The 22,576-nt window shown below is 45.1% G+C and overlaps 1 protein-coding gene across 2 annotated transcripts; it reads right to left on the bottom strand.

Annotated features, from left to right (window-relative positions):
- Nucleotides 1-276: 276 nt before the first annotated feature.
- Nucleotides 277-20,965, bottom strand: LOC138950839 (uncharacterized). Of its 2 annotated transcripts, none has more exons than XM_070322557.1 (10): nucleotides 19,590-20,965; nucleotides 17,794-17,998; nucleotides 16,962-17,167; nucleotides 14,498-16,604; nucleotides 12,880-13,026; nucleotides 11,172-11,248; nucleotides 9,860-10,037; nucleotides 9,318-9,423; nucleotides 6,735-9,071; nucleotides 277-529 (listed from the first exon to the last, which is right to left on the bottom strand). In XM_070322557.1, exons 1-10 carry the CDS (start codon nucleotides 20,913-20,915, stop codon nucleotides 349-351), a joined length of 6,870 nt encoding a protein of 2,289 aa, XP_070178658.1. In that variant the 5' UTR covers nucleotides 20,916-20,965; the 3' UTR covers nucleotides 277-348. The 2 variants fall into 2 exon arrangements, with proteins under 2 accessions (XP_070178658.1, XP_070178659.1); XM_070322558.1 differs by having other exon boundaries at nucleotides 396-529; nucleotides 6,725-9,071.
- Between the last annotated feature and the right edge of the window lie 1,611 nt (nucleotides 20,966-22,576).

Below are 22,576 nucleotides of genomic sequence, written 5' to 3'. Positions count from 1 at the left end.
ACGAAAGTCCGCTGACGATTTGTAAATGTGTTGAGTGTCTTGTCTCTATGTATAGTGAATCCAGTCTCTTTGCGCGATTTTTAAAGTTAGTTTTATTGGTCTACATTTGGGGTAAAAAAAAAATAAATAAAAAATCCCGACCTACCGACCCTATTTTGTTTAGCCATGTTACCAGAAACAGACAATTTTTTTTTGTTGGCCTTAGCACGCACTTGTTCGTTCTAAATTTGACGTAGGCTGAAACTGGGCTTTTCAATGGAGGAAGAAGACATAAAGCTAACTGTTGAGTTCTGCAAGTTCCCCGTGACTGCAATGTAAATTGCAAACTCCACTGTCACGTCGTTTCCTTTAACGATTCTGGCCCAAAACTGGTTGAACCGCGGACACTCTCACAAGCCCTTGCAGACGACCTTTACTACAGACGAGCCAATCATTGTTGACGCGCGACACCACTTCCAGACGGTCGCCAAGTTCGTAGGTCAGGAGGTCCGGTTCGTCGGGATCACAGGACACCAAGGTCTGGACGTACCTGTAGAGAATAAAATCAAATTGTGTTAATAGTTGTGAACATGGACAAGCAAGCATAAACTAACAACACACACAAACACACTTGCATGCATGCATGCATGCATGCACGCACGCACGCACACACATACACAAAACAGTGCATTATTCTACAGCACACATTGATTCCTGGATGGGAGAATAGTTTATCTTTTACTGCACACACACAAACAAATACTCTACAGAAAAGAAAATGCTGGGTTTGGTAGAGGAGGGAGGGGGGGGGGTTATGGATGGAAGAGAGGATCAGTGGATCACACACACACACACACACACGCATGCACACACACACACACATGCACGCATGCACACACACACACACACACACACACACGCATGCACACACACACACACATGCACGCATGCACACACACACACACACATACACAACATACACACACACTTGCATGAGTACCCACATACCAAGGATTCAGCACAACAAAATCTTGGAAATACAGCAAAAACTATCTAACATTTCACCTGAACAGGATGACCATCAAAAAAGAGAGATCTGTACAGATATACCACAGCAAACAAACAAAACAAACAGAGAGGTGTTAACACAAAATGCTCTCTATTATTATTAAAGGCACAGTGCAGCTCACAGCCTTCGTTTTGCGTTTTTGTTGCAGCTGAGTGCATTTACAGTTCAAAAATCCTCCTATGGTAGTAAAACAAACCCAAAACTACCCAACGACGATATCTGTGAAGCTCGCCAGTTTCTTGTTCATGCGAGTGCATAAATTAACCTAGTTATTACGCTGGTGTTTGGTCGGAGTTCGATTCAACTGAGTGATTCCGGCCTCCATTTTGTTTTACACAAACTCATGATGACGTCTGACATAGTTTGCTTAGTGACTGTCTTTTTGTGCATGATGTGGTGATCTACCTGATCTAAATTTAGATCCAAAAATAGGTCAAGACCGGCCGGGTCCGAGTACGAAATTAATTCGTAAAACAATCGCAGTTCTTGACTCTTTGGGTGCAAGTCAATGAAACTTGGTAGTTCTTCTAACGGATAGCTGCCTGAGGTGAGCCCCAGGGGCTCCGTGCACCTGGATTTGACAAGTTCAGTACCTTTAACTGAGCTGACACGCTGGATAAATCTGAAAGGCGTATGCACAAGCCTCACTAAATTTATTGCATAATTCAAGGATCGTCATATTAAAAATCCTGGTTGTAAACAATTTAGGTTAGGCCTAAAAAAAAAATAGGTGTGGTTACGGTAACCCGACCTACCCTATTTTTAGGGGCCGACCCTATAACTTTTTATTACATTTGTCAAAAAACACACACAAAAAACGAGTGCAGAAAACGCAATGAAAGCGAAAGCGCTCGAGTCGCACACTTATTTCCCTGTCAAGTAGGTTTAATTTGTACACATTAGAAAAAAAAAGTAAAAAAAAAAAGTGATTGCCTACCTTCCTACCCTATTTTTTTTGGCTATGTTACTGTAACCACACCTATTTTTTTTTTTGGCCTTACTGCAACCCCTGAAATCTTAGGATGGATTAAAACACAAACTACACCTCTACTGTGACTAAAGACTTAAGATTTACACAGTTATAAGGGGTATAAGGAATGATCTCTTTGGCATCTGCAGCCAACAACTGTCAAAATATACCTGCAACTACAGGAATGCTAAAGACTGACATACAAACCAAAGATCTCATGCTTAGCGCTTAATGTCTGTGGAATCACTTCAAGTTCAAAGCTAAAATTTCCTGAATTTGTAAAATTTATTGCTAAATATGACATTATTTGTTTTAGCGAGAGCAAACTTGATGATGTTGATGAGATTAACATTCCAGGATACATAGCATTTTATAAGAATAGAGGAAAATTTCGCAGAAAATCAGGTGGTGTATTAGTTTTAATACGGGAAGTGTTTGCTAATAATATAACTATTTTTGAAAAAAGCTGTCACATAAGATAAAAGAAGAGATGAAAATATGGTATAGATTTTTGGATGTAGAAATGTGTGAGAATGCGCTATTTTTTAAGTTAGATAAGAAAATACTTGGCCGTGACACCCTTTTCTGTGCTTTATATATTCCCCCAGAAGGATCACCTTACCATAATAAAGATGTTTATGCTGAATTAGAAGAGGTGTACATGCAGTTTGGGGTAGATAATGATTATGTCTGTCTCTTAGGAGACTTAAATTCCCGCACTGGTCATCTGAGTGAACTGTTGTATGAAGATGATCAGCATTCAGAAGGTTTTGTTGATAATGACTTGTTTGACTCTGATGAGGTTGGTACTCTAATAGGTGAGCGGGCCTCACAGGATAATAATACTAATAACCTTGGTTTTAAATTGATTGATTTTTGTAAAATGACTGGCTTAGTTATTGCTAATGGTAGAGTTGGCGATGATACAGGGGTTGGTAAATGCACATGTAAGGATAAGAGCGTTGTTGATTATTGCATCTTGTCAAAAGATCTGTTCTCGAAAGTTAAATATTTTTCTGTGATGGAATTTTGTGAAATTTATTCTGACGTACACTGTCCTGTTGTTTTGCATTTATTAAAACAGAATGAAGTACGCGCTAATGATTGCCTAGCAGACGATGTGAAAAAAACCAAAAATGAAGATTTGCTGTCTAAAAGTAGAGAAAAGGGCAACAAGTACACAAAACCAAAATGGGATAATAACCAAGTTAGCTTTTGTAGTTAATCTGAATGAGGATGATATTTATACTGTTGAAACTAAATTACAAGATATGCTAGCTACAAGTGAGAGTACGACAACAGATGACGTTGATAGTGTTACTAATAAGATTTGTGATATTCTAAATTGTTCTGCTGAGAAAATCGGTGTAATTAAAGAACAAAAAGTTACGAAAAAACCACGTTCAAAGAAATTCAAACTCCAACAACCATGGTTTAGTGCAATATGCAAAGAGAAAAGAAAAATATTTTTACATGCGAAAAATAAAGCAAGACGCTTTAAAAATGCGTTCAATGAACATGAAAAAAAGAGTGCTTTTAATGAATACAAAAAGACAATTAAAAAGGAATGCAAGTTGTATCATAATGAGTTCGTTAAAACTTTGAGAAAGTTAAGAAGTAATGACCCGAAAGCATACTGGAATATTCTAAATAAAAATAAAAATAAAAAAAATAATTCCAAAACTAACTATCCAACTTGTTCGGAGTTTTTCGAACATTTCAATAAATTACAAGAGTGTGATGAAAATGAAATGGATGATAGTAATGAACCTTTAAATGAAGCAAGTAATGAATTTCTTAATGCGCCTTTTACAAAGGAGGAAGTTATCAAATGTATAGACAGGCTGAAAAACAATAAGGCATGCGGTCAAGATAAAATAATTAATGAGTATTTAAAAGCGTCACATGATCGAATGATTGATATTTATGTATTGTTGTTTAATGTTGTTTTGCAGTCAGGAAAGGTTCCAACACAATGGGCTGTAGGCGAAATTATTCCATTGTACAAAAATAAAGGCTCCCAAGCTGACCCCACAAATTATAGAGGAATTACTATACTCAGTTGCTTCGGAAAACTTTTCAGTGCAATTTTAAATGCTAGGTTATCAAACTTTTTGGAGAGTAATAATAAATTAGGTCAAGAACAAACAGGTTTCCGCACAGGTTTTTCAACACTAGACCATGTTTTTACTTTGCATTGTATATTAAATTTTTTTCTCAACAAAAAGAAGCGACTGTTTTGTGCTTTTGTAGACTATGAAAAAGCGTTTGATAAAGTCCACCGTGCATTTTTATGGGAGAAATTAGTTAGTTCTGATGTTAATGGGAAGTTTTTAAAAACTGTAAGAAATATGTACGAAAATGCCAAGTCTTGCGTTAAAGTTAATAGTGAGTGCTCTGGATATTTTCCCAGTTTGTGTGGAGTTAGACAAGGGGAAAACTTGTCACCGCTGTTTTTTGCTCTATTTCTAAATGATCTAAAGCCTTTTCTGTTGGAAAACAGTAATGGTTTACAAACTATGTCAAGGGAGGCTATTGTGGTAGGAATGGAAGATACTGATGTAAATGCTTTGTTTCAAATGTTTTTATTACTGTATGCGGATGATACTGTGATCTGCTCAGAGTCTGAAAAAAACCTGCAAGAATGTCTAAACAAAATGCACGAATACTGTTTAAAATGGCGTCTAAATATTAATGTAAACAAAACGAAAGTTATAGTTTTTTCCAGAGGTAAAATTAGAAATAAACCATTGTTTACATATAATGGCAATTCAATCGAAGTAGTGTTTGATGTAATGTACTTGGGCCTTAAAATTAATTATAATAATACATTTTCAGTCGCACAGAAGAATCTATATGATCGTGCCTCAAGGGCAATGTTTGTTCTTTTGCGTACGTGTAGACAATTGTCACTGCCTGTGGACATACAAGTTGACCTGTTCGATAAAATGATTGCTCCAATCTTACTATATGGATGTGAGGTATGGGGTTTTGGTTCCTGCGAACTTGCTACTAAACTTCAATTACGTTTTTATAAAATTGTTTTCAAACTAAAAAAATCAACTCCAAATGCTATGATATTTGGTGAACTTGGAAGATATCCACTAGATGTTAATATGAAATGTAGAATGCTTTGCTATTGGTATAAACTGATTAGTCCTATTCATAAAAATAAATTTTCCAGTATTGTGTACTGCTTTACTTATAAATTGTATATCAACAAGATGATTGAATCTGATTATTTATGTTTTATTGAAAAAACCTTAAATGAAATTGGTCTCCCTGGGCTTTGGACTTCTCAAGAAAATGTTCAATATTCAAGCGCATGGTTTAAACAGAAAGTAAAAAGAAGCTTGTATGACCAGTATATCCATAAATGGTTTACAGAAATTGGAACAAAAAATATGTTTTGGAATTATCGAATGTTTAAAGATATTTTTGCATGTGAAGACTATGTCACACACCTGCCATATCAGCAATGTGTTGCAATGATGAAGTTCAGAACATTAAACAACAATTTGCCTGTACAGAAAGAACGTTACCTTAACATCCCGAGGTCAGAAAGAACTTGCACCAAATGTGTATCACAAGACATAGGTGATGAATTCCATTATTTATTTGTCTGTGATTTTTTCAAAGAAGAAAGAACTGAGTTGTTACCACCTTACTATTGGAAAAAACCTAATGCACTTAAATTTAAAAAGTTGTTTGCTACTAACAAAAAGAAATTGCTAAAGAATATTTTGGACTTTATTAATAGAATCTGTAACAGTTTTTCATAATCTTTTTAATTTTTATTTATTTATTATATTAGCATATATCATGATTGTATTTATTGTTCAAAATACCCCCAGGGGTTATGGACTAATAAAAAACTTGAAACTTGAAACTTGCTATGACTGAAGACTACAGGTCTTTACAGTTAAGGAGTAAGGAGTGGTCTGTCTGGCATTAGTCTCCAACTGTCACAATTTTACTTGCACAGAAAAGAGGAAAGGGCAAAATTAAAAATTAAAAATCATACAAAGGTCAGAAAACTAAAATTGTCCAGAAAATAAAAATCACGAAAATGTTACAACCACTGGATCTATAATTCATTTTCATTTTCATTACTTTATTGTCCCATCGCTGGGAAATTTGGGTCGCTTCCTCCCAGGGGAAAGCTAGCAGCAACAGAGTCGCGCTACCCAGATGTATGCGTGTTTGGGTGTATTCAGCCACCTGCACTTATGGCAGGATGACCGAGGTCTTTTACGTGCCACAGTGGTGACACGGGGGTGGAACATGGATACCGTCTCTGAGTCTGCACATAAAGTTGACCCGTGTCCATCGAACCTGTGACCCTAGGTCTTTTACGTGCCACAGTGGTGACACGGGGGTGGAACATGGATACCGTCTCGGAGTCTGCACATAAAGTTGACCCGTGTCCATCGAACCTGTGACCCTAGGTCTTTTACGTGCCACAGTGGTGACACGGGGGTGGAACATGGATACCGTCTCGGAGTCTGCACATAAAGTTGACCCGTGTCCGTCGAACCTGTGACCCTGGGATCACAAGTCCAGTGCTCTACCCACAGAGCTACCAGGCCACATTTTCATACAGCTGATGATACAAACATGGGATCAGAACTGTAAAAACTGTTGGGGAGAGACAGAGGCCAGGTCTAAAGGAGGAGGAATCCACAAAGAGGAATACTACACCTGACCTGTACTCACTTGAAGGCGGCCGTGACCCTCACAGGCACGCCCGTTCCGCACTTGGCCGGCGAAGCGTGGCGAGACTGATCCTCCTCCATGCTCACCGAATCTCCAGACCCGTCCGATTGGCCGGTTTCGCTGCTGCTTCCGCCACCCCAGTGGCCAATAGGGTTGTGCTCCACGAACACTTCCTCCTGGCTGGGGTGGAACTCGGGCGAGTTAGCGTTGATGTCCACTTCCGGAGTCTCGCTTCGATTTGTGCGCTGTTGCGTTGTCGTAGTAGGCACCACAGGGATTGGTTCTGGGGTCTGCTTCGGCCGTGTTCGTCTGGTGGGAATGTTTTTCGGTGTGGTCGTGGTCGTCTCAGTCTTGGCGCTGGTCTTGTGCTGGTACTTGGTTTCAGGCTTCTTGGCCACGGGGCTGCCTGACTGGCGCTTAGGGATTCGACTTCCCCGTCCCAACGAGGTCTTGGAGCTGGACTTTGGGACCTTGGCTCGGGGAGAACTGTTGTTGGAGGTGGAGGACGAGGTGTGCAACGACTCCGGGGGCGTGGGTGACGCCACAGAACTCGACGCTGAAGAGCTTGTCACCGTGGCTACGCTTGAAGCCTGTTCCGTGCTGTCCCATTCACTCTCCTTCAGAGTCGTAACGGTTGTTTTCCCCGCAGCTGCGGTTGGGGTCCCTCCACCGGCAGTGGTGGCTTTCTCCGAAGGCAGCAGCAGGCGGTCGAAGAAGGAGATGATGTTGAAGCTACCTCTCGGGGAGAGCCTCTTCAGCCCGCTTAGCTTCGACGTCCGCCCAGCGTTTGCGTTCTGAGGTGCAGCGGCTTGGCCTGTTGTGGGGCTGGTAGCAGTTGACGATGACGCAGTGGGCGTGGTTGGCGTTGGCGGGTTCGAACCTTTCGGGGACTGCGCTGTCATGTCGAAGGAGTAATCCGTCTTCCCTTCCCTGTACACCTTGTCTTCCTTCTTCGGCAGCAGTTTCTGAGCAGCGTTGGAAACGGTCGTAAAGGAAGACGACAAGGTTGTCGCAGCTTTAGAGGTAGTGATGGTGATGGTGCTGTCATCGTCTTCAGGGAAATCATCCAGGGCCACCTTTGACGCACGTCGGTTGATGACCTCTGCCCCTTCCTTGTCCCTGGAGCCTGCTACTGTGTACTTGGGCGAACCAGGGTTGATGAGAGGTCCGCGGTTGGGAGAACCAGACTGGCGGCTTGGAGAGCCGTTCTGGCAGCTGGGCGAGCCTGTCTGGCGGTTCGGTGAGTCAGTTTTCCGCGTGGGAGAGTTCTGGATCTGGATTGGTGAGCTCTCCACGAGCTTCTTCTGAGGTGACTCGGCGACGATCCTCTGTGGTGAGCTTGAAACGTTTTCACCCTGATCTTTCCCGTCTTCTCGTCTCAGTGGATCTTGCTTCTTCTCCTCAAATTTCATGCCAACAGCAACGTCATCTTTGTTTTCTGCTGATTCTGACCTGACGGCAGTAGCTCTGGTTAGTCTCCTCTGGGGCGAGATATCTCCTTTTCTGCGCAGGATCTCTTCAGCCCTCTGTCTCGCGGCGCTGACTTCCGTTGTTTTGATTCTTTGGGTTCCGTGATCTACAATAACGGCAGGCAAGGCTTGCTGGCGTTGGGGTCTCTCTCCAGGGTAGGAGGACGGTCTTGCTTCTTCCATTTCCTCATCCTTCTGCGAGAAGCAATCTTTGAGATTGGGGGAAGACGTGGACCCAGAGATTGAGATGTTCTGTCGCGACGTCACGATCCCAACACTGGCAAGATCCTGGCTCAGCCGAGACGTCTTGACAGACAGGGCAGCGTTAGCTGCCGTCGATTTTGTGACAGCCGGTGCAGCAGTGACACTAGCAACGGCAGTGGATGTGACACTTGTCGTGACGCTCGTCGTCGACGACATCAGCCCCATATCCGTCATCAGCGACCTGGCTTTCGGCAAGGTCGTGTTCTTGATCCAATCCCACGTAGCACTGATGTCCAATGAGGTGTCCTGGCGATTATTGGTCGGGCCAGCCCAAGACGCGCGGTTCGGCGACGTCCCGGCGCGGTTTTTCGTGCGAGCGATGACGATTTTTGGGGAAGAGGATAACTCTTGCTTCTTCGGGGAGCTGTGTTCGATGTCGGACTCTCCCATGTAGGAGCTGTCGGCCAATGAGTGAGTGGCGACGATGTCGTAGTCGACCTGAAACGGCAGAACCGCCAGTGGCTGAAGAGCTAGGAGCATGTCTTGGTACTGTCGCTCCAAGGTCGAATGGGCCGCGCACAGAATGGCGTCGTCGTCGTAGAAACGGCCGGTGAAGTTCTCCTTGGTGGTGATGTAGCCCATCCAGAAATCCAGTAGTCGCAGGCTGTAAAATACAATGCAGTAGTTACTGTTATTTGTTGTTGATTTTCATAACGGACAGAGAAATGTGATCATACACTGGTTCTATCAAATTGAGTCTCTCTCAATTTATCTTTTTCTCTTCCCCTCCTCTCGCCCCCCCCCCTCCCCCCCCCCTCTCTCTCTCTCTCTCTCTCTCTCTCACATTCACACACCCCCCCTTCCCCTACACACATACACACACAAACACACACACACTGGCAGAACTTACTTCAGAAGCCCAGCAAGGAAGGCGTAAAACTTCTGTCTGTGTGACACAAGGTTTGGTCTCAGCTTCAGCTGTTTGACCAGATCGTGAATAGCACGGGTGTATGGCCCTGCAACAACACAAATCACAACCCTCTTATCACTACGGCACAACTATCTAAATAAATAAATAAACAAATGAACAAATAAACAAATGATTTTTTTTGTTTTTTTTTGTTTGCTTAACGCCCAGCCGACCACGAAGGGCCATATCAGGGCAAACAAATAAATAAATGAATGAATGGATGAATGAATAAATGAATGAATGGATGGATGGATGGATGGATAAATGAATGATTGAATGAATGAATGGATGGTTGGATGGATGGATGATTGATTGATTGATAGGATGGATGGATGGATAGATGGATGAATGAATGAATGAATGAATGAATAACTATGAACGGAATGGAAAAAAAATGAATGAACCCACGAGTCCCACAGGATCACAAATCCAGTGCTCTACCACCTGAGCCACCCGGGCCAACCACTGGACTGAACACTCACCGAGTTCAGCGGAGCTCTCGGTCACTCTCCAGGGACTGAGCTGAATCTTGCCGAAGATGTGGAGGCCGGTCATGCATGGCTTCATGCCGTCGCGCACCACCCGTTCGATGGCCGGGCACAGGTTGGTCACCACAAGCGCTCCCACTTCGGCCGTCTCGTGAGTGCTCCCCAAGCGCATCTGTGTCAGACAAGTTTGGAAACGAGAACTGATTTAAAGACAAATCTCTAAAAACTAGGTGTCTGGGGGCATGCTCCCCCCAAAAAAAAGTCTATATTAAAATCTCTGCAATCTGGCGCATTCTGGGAGTGTTTCATGAATTTTACACAGCAGAAAAACTGAACAAATTAATACTTGTTTTGTATTGCCAGTAACGATCATATTAATCCTTTAACTTAATTAAAGGACATTGGTCATAAGTACTTAAATATAATTTAGGCCCTTAAGGGGCTAGATATCAAAGGTAAAGGAGTGACAGTTGTATGGGAGAGAGGACAGAGAAAGAGCCGATTTCGGGGGAGGCATGCTGGCTATTTTCGTGTTTCTATAACCCACCGAACTCTGACATGGATTACAGGATCTTTTCCGTGCTTGCGTGTACACATGAAGGGGGTTAAGTCACTAGCAGATCGGCATATAAGTTGACCTGGGAGATCGGAAAAATCTCCACTCTTAACCCACCAGGCGGCAGCGACCGGGGTTCGAACTCACGACCTCCCGATTAGGAGGCCGACGTCTTACCACCACGCCACTGCGCCCGTCGGAAACATGTTTTGATTGTTCAGATAAATTTATGAATGTGTAATAGAGAGAGAGAACGAACAAACTAACGAACTTTATTACTCAAGGATGGCGATTTTAGTCTTACAATCTGTCCCTGCCAAACTAAGACATAAAGATAGAGACAATAAACGGACAATCGTGACAAGAGAGAAAGAGAGAGAGAGGGATCATGAAAAGGGAAGGGAGGGGGACAGAGGGAGGAAATAGAGAGAGAATTGAATTGACACACACACACACACACACACACACACACACACCCACCCACCCACCCACACACACACACAATCACACACTCACACACACACACACACTCACACCCACCCACCCACCCACCCACCCACACACACACATACACACACACCCACCCACACACACACACCCACCCACACACACACCCAGACATACACACCCGCACATACACACACACACACATACACACACTCACACACCCACACACCCCCCACACACACACCCACCCAAACCCACACACCCACCCACACCCACAAATTAAAACAACCACATTATCCTAACCTTGTCAAAGGGGTCCCTGGCCCCAGAGAAATGCTGAAGCAACGCCTCGGCAGCCTGTATTACGCCCCGAACAACACCTGAAACAACACAAAAATGATAATAAATTAACAAGTTAAAGTAACAGAACAGGGAACCTAAATGGCAAAATCCCACAGACAAAAAGACAAACAAACAAGTCGCGTAAGGCGAAAATATAACATTTAGTCAAGCTCAGTCAAACTCACAGAATGAAACTGAACGCACTGCATTTTCGTGGCAAAGGCAGTAAAATTGACAATCCAGAAAAGCGCGGTAGCGGTAGCGCTGAGGAGGATTGCACGCTTTTCTATATCTCTATTCTTTTTAACTTTCTGAACGTGTTTTTAATCCAAACATATCATATCTATATGTTTTTGGAATCAGGAACCGACAAGGAATAAGATGAAATTGTTTTAAAATCGATTTCGGAAATTATATTTTAATCGTAATTTTTATATTTTTAATTCTCAGAGCTTGTTTTTAATCCGAATATAACATATTTATATGTTTTTGGAATCAGAAAATAATGAAGAATAAGATAAACGTAATTTTGGATCGTTTTATAAAAAACAAATTTTAATTACAATTTTCAGATTTTTAATGACCAAAGTCATTAATTAATTTTTAAGCCTCCAAGCTGAAATGCAATACCAAAGTCCGGCCTTCGTCGAAGATTGCTTGGCCAAAATTTCAATCAATTTGATTGAAAAATGAGGGTGTGACAGTGCTGCCTCAACTTTTACAAAATGCCGGGTATGACGTCATCAAAGACATTTATCGAAAAAATGAAAAAAAAACGTCTGGAGATATCATACCCAGGAACTCTCATCTCAAATTTCATAAAGATCGGTCCAGTAGTTTACTCTGAATCGCTCTACACACACACACACACACACACACACACATACACCACGACCCTCATCTCGATTCCCCCTCTATGTTAAGGAACTCTCATCTCAAATTTCATAAAGATCGGTCCAGTAGTTTTCTCTGAATCGCTCTACACACACACACACACACACACACATACACCACGACCCTCATCTCGATTCCCCCTCTATGTTAAAACATTTAGTCAAAACTTGACTGAAAGTAAAAAGCCAGACACTAAGCCATCAGTAACTCAAGACATTGATCAACATTGGAAATAACCAAACATTTTTGCTGAGATTGAGTCAGAAATCGTGCGAGCTGTGTTCCCAGGATGTCGGTAAAGAGTAACTTCCCTTGAAAAGTTTGCAAAATTGAGTTTTGTCATTTTTAAATCATTTACTTTTGAAGATATAAAATCAATTCTGAGTAATGGGGGAACAGAAATAAGGTCAGTCTGGGAATTGGATACGTTACATTTTTTTTATTTGCCTAAGGCCTAAAAAAAAAATAGGTGTGGTTACGGTAACCCGACCTACCCTATTTTCAGGGGCCGACCCTATAACTTTTTATTACATTTGTCAACAACAACAACAACAACAAAAAACCAAAAAAAACGCAATGAAAGCGACAGCGCTCGAGTCGCACACTTATTTCCCTGTCAAGTAGGTTTAATTTGTACACATTAGAAAAAAAAGTGATTGCCTACCTTCCTACCCTATTTTTTTTGGCTATGTTACCTTAACCACACCTTTTTTTTGTGCCTAATGAATATAATGGTTCCCTCAAACAAAAATGTGTATAACCTTAAATCACTTACAAGCTTTCTGTTCCCATGGTGACAGAGCAGGGGTTCCAGAGGGCTCTGCGGTGGTGGTGACGGGAGCCTTGATGTCTGTGGGAGCCCGGCTCTCCAGGGCAGTGTTCACATCCTTGTCTGGGTCAATACAGTGGGGCAGCCCGCGATCTGAGAGCAAGGACAAAGTACAAAAATCAGTGAACAGGAGAAAATTAATATGAAATCATTTGGTACTTTCATCATACCATCTTGAAGAAGGCAGTTCATCGCTACTGAAAATGAAATGGATGAAGAGCACATCAAAACAGGTTTCCTGTTGTGTCCTCGTTTGGTTTAAATCATTCCTTTTATTCAAGTGTTGTTTAATTTATTTGTTTGACTGTTTATTTTGTTGCTTAATTGTATGTCTGCAAACAAAGTTGTGAAAATGTATAATGCCAGACTGTGAGATACTTGACTTCTGCAAAAAGAGAAGAAAGTAAGGCACAAAAAACAAAAAAAAATCGGACTGTAACATAGGCAAAAAAAATAGGGTCGGTAGGTCGGGATTTTTTTTTATTTTTTACCCCCTTCCCCCCCCCCCCCCCCCCAAAAAAAAACCCATATTTTTTGCCAAAAAAACAAAGACCTTTTTTTTCTTCTTTTTTTTCCTCCCCCAAATGCCCAAAAAAAGTCTAGGGTCGCGCGAAAAAATAGGGTCGGTCGGGATACCGTAAACCGACTATTTTTTGTTCTTGGCCTAATCAATCTATCCATGTAAAAACAAATGCATGCAGGCACCCAAAGAAATGCACACAAATGCATGATTCCATGTGCACCCCCATGATAGATCAACATGAACAGACATAACAGCATATCAATCCACACAAACACAACTAAAAATCCTTAAATCCCTTAACGCACTGTCTCAAGAGCCTATCACAAGACTTAATTACTCTTCTCGCTGCAGTAACTCAGCTTCAGTTACAGTGGAACCCCCCCTTTAAGACCTCTGTCAGGCGGGGATGTAGCTCAGTCGGTAGCGCGCTGGATTTGTATCCAGTTGGCCGGTGTCAGCGTGAGTTCGTCCCCACGTTCGGCGAGAGATTTATTTCTCAGAGTCAACTTTGTGTGCAGACTCTCCTCGGTGTCCGAACACCCCCGTGTGTACACGCAAGCACAAGACCAAGTGCGCACGAAAAAGATCCTGTAATCCATGTCAGAGTTCGATGGGTTACTTATAGAAACACGAAATACCCAGCATGCTTTCTCCGAAAACGGCGTATGGCTGCCTAAATGGCGGGGTAAAAAACGGTCATACACGTAAAATTCCACTCGTGCAAAAAACTCGAGTGTACGTGGGAGTTTCAGCCCACGAACGCAGAAGAAGAAAAAGAAGAAGACCTCTTAAAATCTGAGAAAAACAGGTCTGACGTAGAAGGGAGTCTTAAAGAGAGAGATAAATTTACAGAGGTTATGAACATAAAACCTGAAAATGCAGGGTCTAAAAAGGGAGGAAGTCTTAAATTGGGCGGTCTTAAAAGGGGGGTTCCACTGTACAAAATTCTCCCAAACTTCTCTACCAAGCACTGTTCAGATCAGAACACTCAAGCTCATTCAAAACACAGACACACAGACACCCACACTAAAATCAACTCACTTCTTCGCACGACGTGCAGCGTCAAGATGTCGTCCTCCATCTGCACGGCAGTGAGCTCCCCTTCCCCCTGCTGTCGTCGTGGCGAGCACTGGGGCGTGTAGTTGGGCGAGTGGAACGACACCTCCGACGCAAAGCTGACACGCTTGGCGCGCATGCTGTCATCGATCGACCCGCCTCCCTCCAGCCCCTCGGAGATCGTCGGAGCCGGCTTCTTTCTCCGCAGGACTACTTTCTCTCCGGCGTATTCCTGGGTGACAGGGGCTGCAGCGGTGTGGTTGCAGCACTGCAGCTGCTGTGCGTATTGCTGCGGGCAAGGCGTGGTGACCTGCGTGTACTTGAACCCCTCCTCATCCACCAAGACCGGCATCATTCCGTCGCAGGCGATGGAATGACGGTTCTGCTTTCTGGGCGGCTTCTCCGGAGTAGGCTCCATCTTTTCCCTGCAGGAGAGAGTGGATAGGGACCGGGCGCGGTGGTCTCTCTCGCAACGCTTCAGGCAGGATTTGAGGGGCGGTTTTCGGTCCTGAAGCCAGCGCTGGTACATCATGAACTTCTCCTCGTCGAGCTCCTGACTGCTCTCCCCCTCCGAGGCGTCCTGACAAGCGAAACAGCGGTGGTCGGTATAGTCTCGGGCAGGGTAGTGACAGTAGGAGGGTTCCGGGGAGGGAGTTTTCTCCTCCTTCAGCGCGTCCAAGCGATCGGGGGTGAGATTTGACGACCCTGCGTTGCTGCAACGCTGGGTGGTTTTGGCACGAGCAGCCTGGCCCGAGCACGGGTGAGCTTCGTTGGCGTAACGATCGATCTTGGTATTCGGGCAACGCTGGGTGGGGGAGGTCTCACCCCCTTCAGCCTCTCCACCTTCCCCTTCCGCACTTTTCTCACTGACTCGGCTTCGCGTCTCTGACAGCCCTAACTGATGGTACGCACTCTCAAGGTGCGGCGGGTAAAACAACAGATGCTCCAGCTCTGGGGCCAGGCAGCCCAAAGATCTTGGCTCCACGTAGCCCGGTTCGATTCCCGAAGAGCAGCTGAGGCTGTGACCGCTCCCACTGGAGGTGGAGGTCCCGGAACACCCTGAAGAATTACGTCTTCGACGCCGAGTTGTACTGGCTTGGTTCTCCTTCCCGCAGACACAGCCGCTTGACGTCGACGATCGGGACTGGGAGTGAGACGATGACCTCGACCTTGACCCATCCTCGAGCACAGGGGTGAGAATGATGGGAATCTGGACAGGGTCAAACAGGGAGACAGAAGAGGGGGAGGAGGATTCTCGCGACTTGGCCATGCGTTTGGTGGGTCCGCCCAGGAAGCTGAGATCGGGGAGAGACTTGTGGGTGTAGAACGAGTTCATCCCGATGCGCGATGGGGACAGGCTGACGGTCCGTCTCATCTGAGCCTTGAGGCGATCGGCGTGGGTGTCGATGCAGCACTCCGTGGCCGACTTGGCACGCGTCATGGAGGAGGGTTTCTCACAGCGCTTGTGGCTGCTACGCGGTTCCCTCATCTGCATCTCGTGAAGCGCGTGGAGAATATCGGCTCCGGGCGAGCCCGGCGAAGTCTGCATGGAGCGACTATTCAGTGGTGGGCTCGGTTCTCCCATGGACGCCTGCACCCCGCAGTCTGTGGTGTTGGGAGGAAACTGCGATCCAAAGTTCTTCTGTCCGTGCCACAGCGTTAGCGCTTGAGGCGACATGCTCGTGGTGGCCGAACACAATGAACGCCCGCACGGCACGTCTCGCCTCAAGTCCAGATGGAAATCATGTTTCTTGTTGGCTCCGGTGATTCCGCAGGAGGGGCACGCGCCACAGTCTTTCTTGGCAGTGTATTCCTCTTTGGGGAGGGGCTCGTGGAAGAGAATGTGGTCGATGCGACTGAGGGTTTGCGGGTCAGGGGGGTTGGAGCTCGACATGAGGCGCTGGTAAAGCTCCAGGATGTAGGCCGAGTGTCGCTTGCCGTGGAAACTCTCGGCGATCGACTCAACGGTGCGCTCCTGCACCGTTTTCTTCTCCCGTCTGACGACCTTGACGTCCTCTGCGGTGAGGTCCGGCATACTGTTGGAGAGGTCGTGGATGTTCTGCTGTTTTCCCAGCTGTTTAAGGTTCTTCACCTGCGTAAACGATAACAGTGACATGATCAATATCTGGACCATGTATGAGATTCATTTGTGTTAAATTCTGTTTCACAGTTTTACTCGGATCAGAAAAAAAATACAAAAGAAAAATGTTGTATCCACACACACACACACACAGGGACGGGCGCAAACAACAAACCTATACATTTCAGTTATGTACCCTGCCAAGTTTTACAAGAAAGACATTTTACAAACAAAGTTGGGGAAATTCGTGTCAAGCTGTTTTCTCAAGAAGTCCGGATACTGGCGAGTCTTTTTTCCTCCAATTTTGTTCAAGTCCACTCTAGCAAAGAACAAAAATCAGATGTGCAGTGAGAGCAAATTGTTACGAACCTGTTTCCATGTGGTAAGGTTACTGCTGCGACGCATCCCCCTGCGGTGACCGCCGGACATGAAAAGGTCTCCACTGGACAGGAGAGTGCCACACAGGGGGGACAACTTGCAGTGACCAGAACAAGAGTGGCGAGAAGAGCCTGCACTCTTTGAACTGGACGACCGACTGAGGAGGTAGTCCTGAAGTGCCTCCAGACATATCCTCCCTGTAGAGTAGATATAATATATGCAGACATGTTTCCAAGTTCTTTGCTTTTGTGTATGCGAGCATCATCTCAAAAGTACATGTACGCTGGCTGTTTTGCCACTTTGAAGCGACGAATGGCTGTTTGTATTAATGTCAAGTTGTGTGTGTGTGTGTGTGTGTTGTGTGTGTGTGTGTGTGTGTGTGTGTGTTGTGTGTGTGTGTGTGTGTGTGTGTGTTATGTGTGTTGTGTGTGTGCATGCATGCATGCATGCGTTTTTGCATGACTGCCTGCATGCGACCATGTGTGTGTGTGTCTGTGTGTGTGTGTGTGTGTGTGTGTGTGTGTGTGTGTGTCTGTGTGTGTGTGGTATGTGTCCGTTTTCACTCTCTCTGTATGTCTCTCTGTATTACTCCGTCTGTCACAGCTATCCTTACATAGCCATGACTGAAATAAGTCTTGATAATACTGCTCTAAATCAACCCCCCCCCCCCCCAAAAAAAAAAGACAGAAAAAAACAAACAAACAACACACACATGAAAAAACACACACACACAAAAACACTCAAGGAAGCTATTTCCACACATATAAGTAAGCCTGGAAAACCCACAAATGTATCCTTAAACTCTAAAGACTCCATTCCTTACCTGGGTATCGAGACAGCAGCATGTTTCGGACCGGGCGGTAGAAAGCCGCGGGTGTCGATGACGAAGAACCGTCGGGCTGTGTGGGAGATTTCCCATCATCCCCGGCATCGTAACTGTTGGACTTGGATCCCTCGTCTTCCGCATCCTGTCCCTGGGAGCTGTCTGATTGGTTGCCCCCACTCTGGTGTCCGTCATTGGATGACACCTGGGTAACCCATTGTATAGGCAGTGTTATCACAATGCACAATAGACAAACCTGCCAACCCTTGCGAAGCCCTCAAATGTAGCAATTTAGACCTTTTTGGAATTTTCAGAGTAGCAAATGGTGTTCAAGTGAAGCATTTTCTCAAATGTATTCCCACATCCACATTTATGCTATCTGGCACAAGTGTCATAATGTAACCGAGTGCCGCAACACTACGATCACCTCGGGAGGCGAAGTGCAATCAAACAGGATTGAAAATGTTAGGGCTAATTTCTTAGCCCTATAAAAACTGTTACGCAAACCCGAAGGTTGCCATGAACATACAGACAATCGGAAACCACCAGACCCCATCACAAACAGACATTCCACAATCCACCGGTGTTGACTTAAAGGCCAACAACTCGGGTGCAGAGTCTGCTGTGAAAGGAGCGGTAGCCTCCCCTGTCACAATAAGAATGCAGGAACATAAAATGCCTGTTAGAGAGTATCTGCATGAGTGCCACTTTTCAGTGTACACTGTGTATTATGACCCATTGTGTGACCGCTACACGGAGTGGGAAGCACAAATGAGTTGCTAGCATTAACATTACAAAAATAATGTGAAAATAAAGCCACTAGTTTGTTTGTTTGTTTGTTTGTTTGTTTGCTGAACGCCCAGTCCACCACGAACGGTGATACATCAGGGCGGTGCTGCTTTGACATTTAACGTGCGCCACACACAAGACAGAAGTCGCAGCACAGGCTTCATGTCTCACCCAGTCCCATTATTCTGACACTGGACCAACCAGTCCTAGCACTAACCCCATAATGCCAGACGCCAGGCGGAGCAGCCACTAGATTGCCAATTTTTGAAGTCTTAGGTATGACCCGGCCGGAGTTCGAACCCACCACCTCCCGATCACGGGGCGGACGCCTTACCACTAGGCCAACCGTGCCGGTCCAAAGCCACTAGACATACATGTATTATAATAATAATATAATGATAACGGGTATTTATATAGCGCCTTATCCGAAGTTCAAAGCGCGTATGCCGTGTGAGATGGAATTTTTTACACAATATATCACGCACTCACATCGGCCTGGCAGTAGATCAACAGCCTATAGGCGCTGCATCCACCTTTCACGGCCTATTATTCCAAGTCACACGGGTATTTTGGTGGACATTTTTATCTACGCCTATACAATTTTGCCAGGAAAGACCCTTTTGTCAATCGTGGGATCTTTAACGTGTATACCCCAATGTAGTGTAACACGAAGTAACATTTCTTTCACATTCACAAAGATGTCACTTTGAAAGAATCTATTCAACTTTTTTGCTATTGTTTTGATTGGTTTAAATTTTATGAATTTACAATATCGTCTGCCACTTTATTTGTTTGTCTCTAAAAGCACAGGTTATCTTGTTCTGCTCCTTTATTAATCATACACCCCATGGCTTTGTAAAAAAAATGTATCTTAATAAATACTGTTTAAACCAATCTATTCAACTGATTCAATTCCACTAAATCTTTATGCTTTTACTCAGCTCACAAAGACTCCTCCATGGGTGTAACACACACAAGCATGCATCCCCTGACACACACACTCTCACCTGTGACACGTAAGAAATGTCGCTCTCGGAGGTGCTCTTCTGCTGCGAGCCGTTGAACGACAGGAAGTACGCATCCTTGCGAATGCTACAGTGGACAGCAAAGTTCGGGTCCACGGATCCGCCCATCTCCGCACATCCGTGACCTTGACCCTGGTGACCCAGACTATCCAGCGACACCGTCTGCAGCTGCTGCTGCTGTTCCCGCCGCATGACATGATCCCCGGGGGGAGGGGAGGGGGTGAAGAGGGGGTCCTTGCTGAAATTCAGCATGTCGCTGGAGCACATCATTTCTCGTTCGCTCGAGGAGATCTCCATGGACTCGCGGCTTCCGGAGAGCTCCGACTCGTACGGGCCCAGGTAGAGGTCGCCGGGTTGGAGAGAGTCGCGGAGCTTGGTGTAGCTCCCATTCAAAGACTGCGGCAAGGCCACCTGCTCGTCCGGCGCCCCGGGTTCCCCGCTGATGACGACAACTTCTCGGAGGTTGGTGTCGAACTGTACGCTGAACTCATCCTCGTAGAAGTAGTCGCTACTGTGGAAGCCCTCCTCCCCTCCGCCTGCAGTTGCGGAAGAGTTTGACCGGTCTCTCCGCCCGGAGTCGCTGTCGGAGAGTGAGCTGTCGATCTCCTCCCTCGACTCCTGGCACCCTTCGCTTTGAACGTCGTTGGAGAAGTATCCGCTCTCCGGCCGTTTCTTGCGGCCGTCGTGGGGCTTGGTCGGAGAAACGTCTCTCCATGTTGTGAGCCCGGAGACGGTTTCCTCCACTACGATTTCCTCCACAGCTATTTGAGAGTTGTCCTGTCCCGAGGACGTCACGGAGAATCTCCGTATGATCTCCGCGGCAGAGTCTGTTTTGAACCTTTTCACGCTTTGGAAGTTGGCGTCCGTGCCTCTGAACGACCCCACGCTTTCATGGTAAGGGTTTGTCCGGATGGCATTGCGGTTCTTCTCTTCGCATGACCCTTCTTCCCCTCCATCCGCTGAAATACATTCTTTCTGCGACAAGTCCAGCAGGTTGCGCTTCTCTTTGGGCGGCGACACGTCCTTCCACGTGGCCATGACCCCCTGACCTTGACCTTTCATAGGTAGAGAATCGGGGTAGTTGCGAGGGTCTCGACGAGAGGTCACAGCCCCCATTCCCATGCGGATGACGGGTCCATCGGTGACCTGCGCTTTGTGGTCCAGATTGATTCCGCTGCTGGTGATGCTGCTAGAGCCGATAGCGCTATCCTCCCCTCCCCCTCCCCCTCCCCCACCGTCGTCACCGCCACCTCCCACGTTTGCGTATCGAGCGAGGGATTTGCTGTTAGCGTTGCCGCTCTCCGCCATGGTGGTTGTGTCGTCTCTGACGGAGGTTGGCGGTGAGAAATCTTTCCACGTCCTCTGTAACACAAATAATAATGATCGGTTAGTCAGTGAAGACGTGGATTTTGAAATGTGTTTGGTTTAAACTGAACTTTAATGTTAGAGACTGACTCTCACTCTCTGTCTGTCTGTCTGTCTGTCTGTCTGTCTGTCTGTCTGTCTGTCTGTCTCTCTCTCTCTCTCTCTCTCTTTGTCTATATTTTCACTGTAACCCCACTGTCACAGCTGCATTTGGACTGGTACTCTGTAAGCATAGGCTTATCATAGTGGAACGCATACAGTTTAACTTAGTACAAATAAACACGATGACGGATGTGTTTATCACCAGTGAATATTTTCCAGAGCAAAACGTGCAATTATTATTTGACTGTGACACAGCTAGTATTTAAGGAGGAGAAAACACTGACGTAGCTTTCATAACCACTAATTTACCGTGTAGCTCTATGAAAGAGATTTTGTACCCTCTCCAAGTACAAAGGTTTACTTTACTTTACTTAATTTGGTGTTCAAGTCGTTTTCAACCACGAAGGTTATATCACGACGGGGAAAGGGGGGAGATGGGATAGAGCCACTTGTCAATTGTTTCTTGTTCACAAAAGCACTAAAAGTAATAAAAAATTTGCTCCAGGGGCTTGCAACGTAGTACAATGTATTACCTTACTGGGAGAATGCAAGTTTCCAGTACAAAGGACTTAACATTTCTTACATACTGCTTGACTAAAATCTTTACAAAAATTGACTATATTCTATACAAGAAACACTTAACAAGGGTAAAAAGAGAAACAGAATACCGGCACGGTTGGCCTAGTGGTAAGGCGTCCGCCCCGTGATCGGGAGGTCGTGGGTTCGAACCCCGGCCGGGTCATACCTAAGACTTTAAAATTGGCAATCTAGTGGCTGCTCCGCCTGGCGTCTGGCATTATGGGGTTAGTGCTAGGACTGGTTGGTCCGGTGTCAGAATAATGTGACTGGGTGAGACATGAAGCCTGTGCTGCGACTTCTGTCTTGTGTGTGGCGCACGTTATATGTCAAAGCAGCACCGCCCTGATATGGCCCCTCGTGGTCGGCTGGGCGTTAAGCAAACAAACAAACAAACAAAACAAAAGAAACAGAATCCGTTAGTCGCCTCTTACGACATGCTGGGGAGCATCGGGTAAATTCTTCCCCCTAACCCGCTTACAAAGGTTTGAGAATGAAAGTTATCATACATGTCTGACTAATCATACCATCTCTTCCCTTGTTTATTCGTTTGTCTGTCAGATTTGTCTTTCAGACTTAGCAATGCTTTTGGCTTTCCCTTGAAGAAGAAAATGCTACATCCCTCAGAACATGATACATATAATACCAAGAAAGACTAGTACTCTAACTCTCAGCCTGAAAAAAAAGATCTGAAAAGACCTTGCTGGTTATAATATCCTTAGCGGATTAGGCCAAAAAAAAAAAAAAAGGTCTGTTTACGGTAACCCGACCGACCCTAGTTTTTAGACCCGACCCTAATCTTTTTTTTGGATCGTCTGAAAAAAAAGGAAAAAAACCGCATCCAAAATAGAGCTGTTTGCGCTCAAACAGCAGACGACAGAAGGGAGGTAAGCTCAAAGTACTGTTTATAGTTATGTTGGGCAAAA

The sequence above is a fragment of the Littorina saxatilis genome, linkage group LG16 (genome assembly GCF_037325665.1).
Source record: "Littorina saxatilis isolate snail1 linkage group LG16, US_GU_Lsax_2.0, whole genome shotgun sequence".
NCBI lineage: Eukaryota > Metazoa > Mollusca > Gastropoda > Littorinimorpha > Littorinidae > Littorina > Littorina saxatilis.
This window is presented reverse-complemented; position numbering and strand designations above follow the sequence as displayed.

Coding starts and splice junctions, on each gene's coding strand:
- LOC138950839 (XM_070322557.1), bottom strand. CDS start 20,915: ATGGCGGAGAGCGGCAACGCTAACAGCAAATCCCTCGCTCGATACGCA. Junction 17,999..19,589: donor ACATTTCTTACGTGTCACAG/GTGAGAGTGTGT, acceptor TGGGTTACCCAG/GTGTCATCCAATGACGGACA. Junction 9,072..9,317: donor TTCCTTGCTGGGCTTCTGAA/GTAAGTTCTGCC, acceptor TGTATTTTACAG/CCTGCGACTACTGGATTTCT.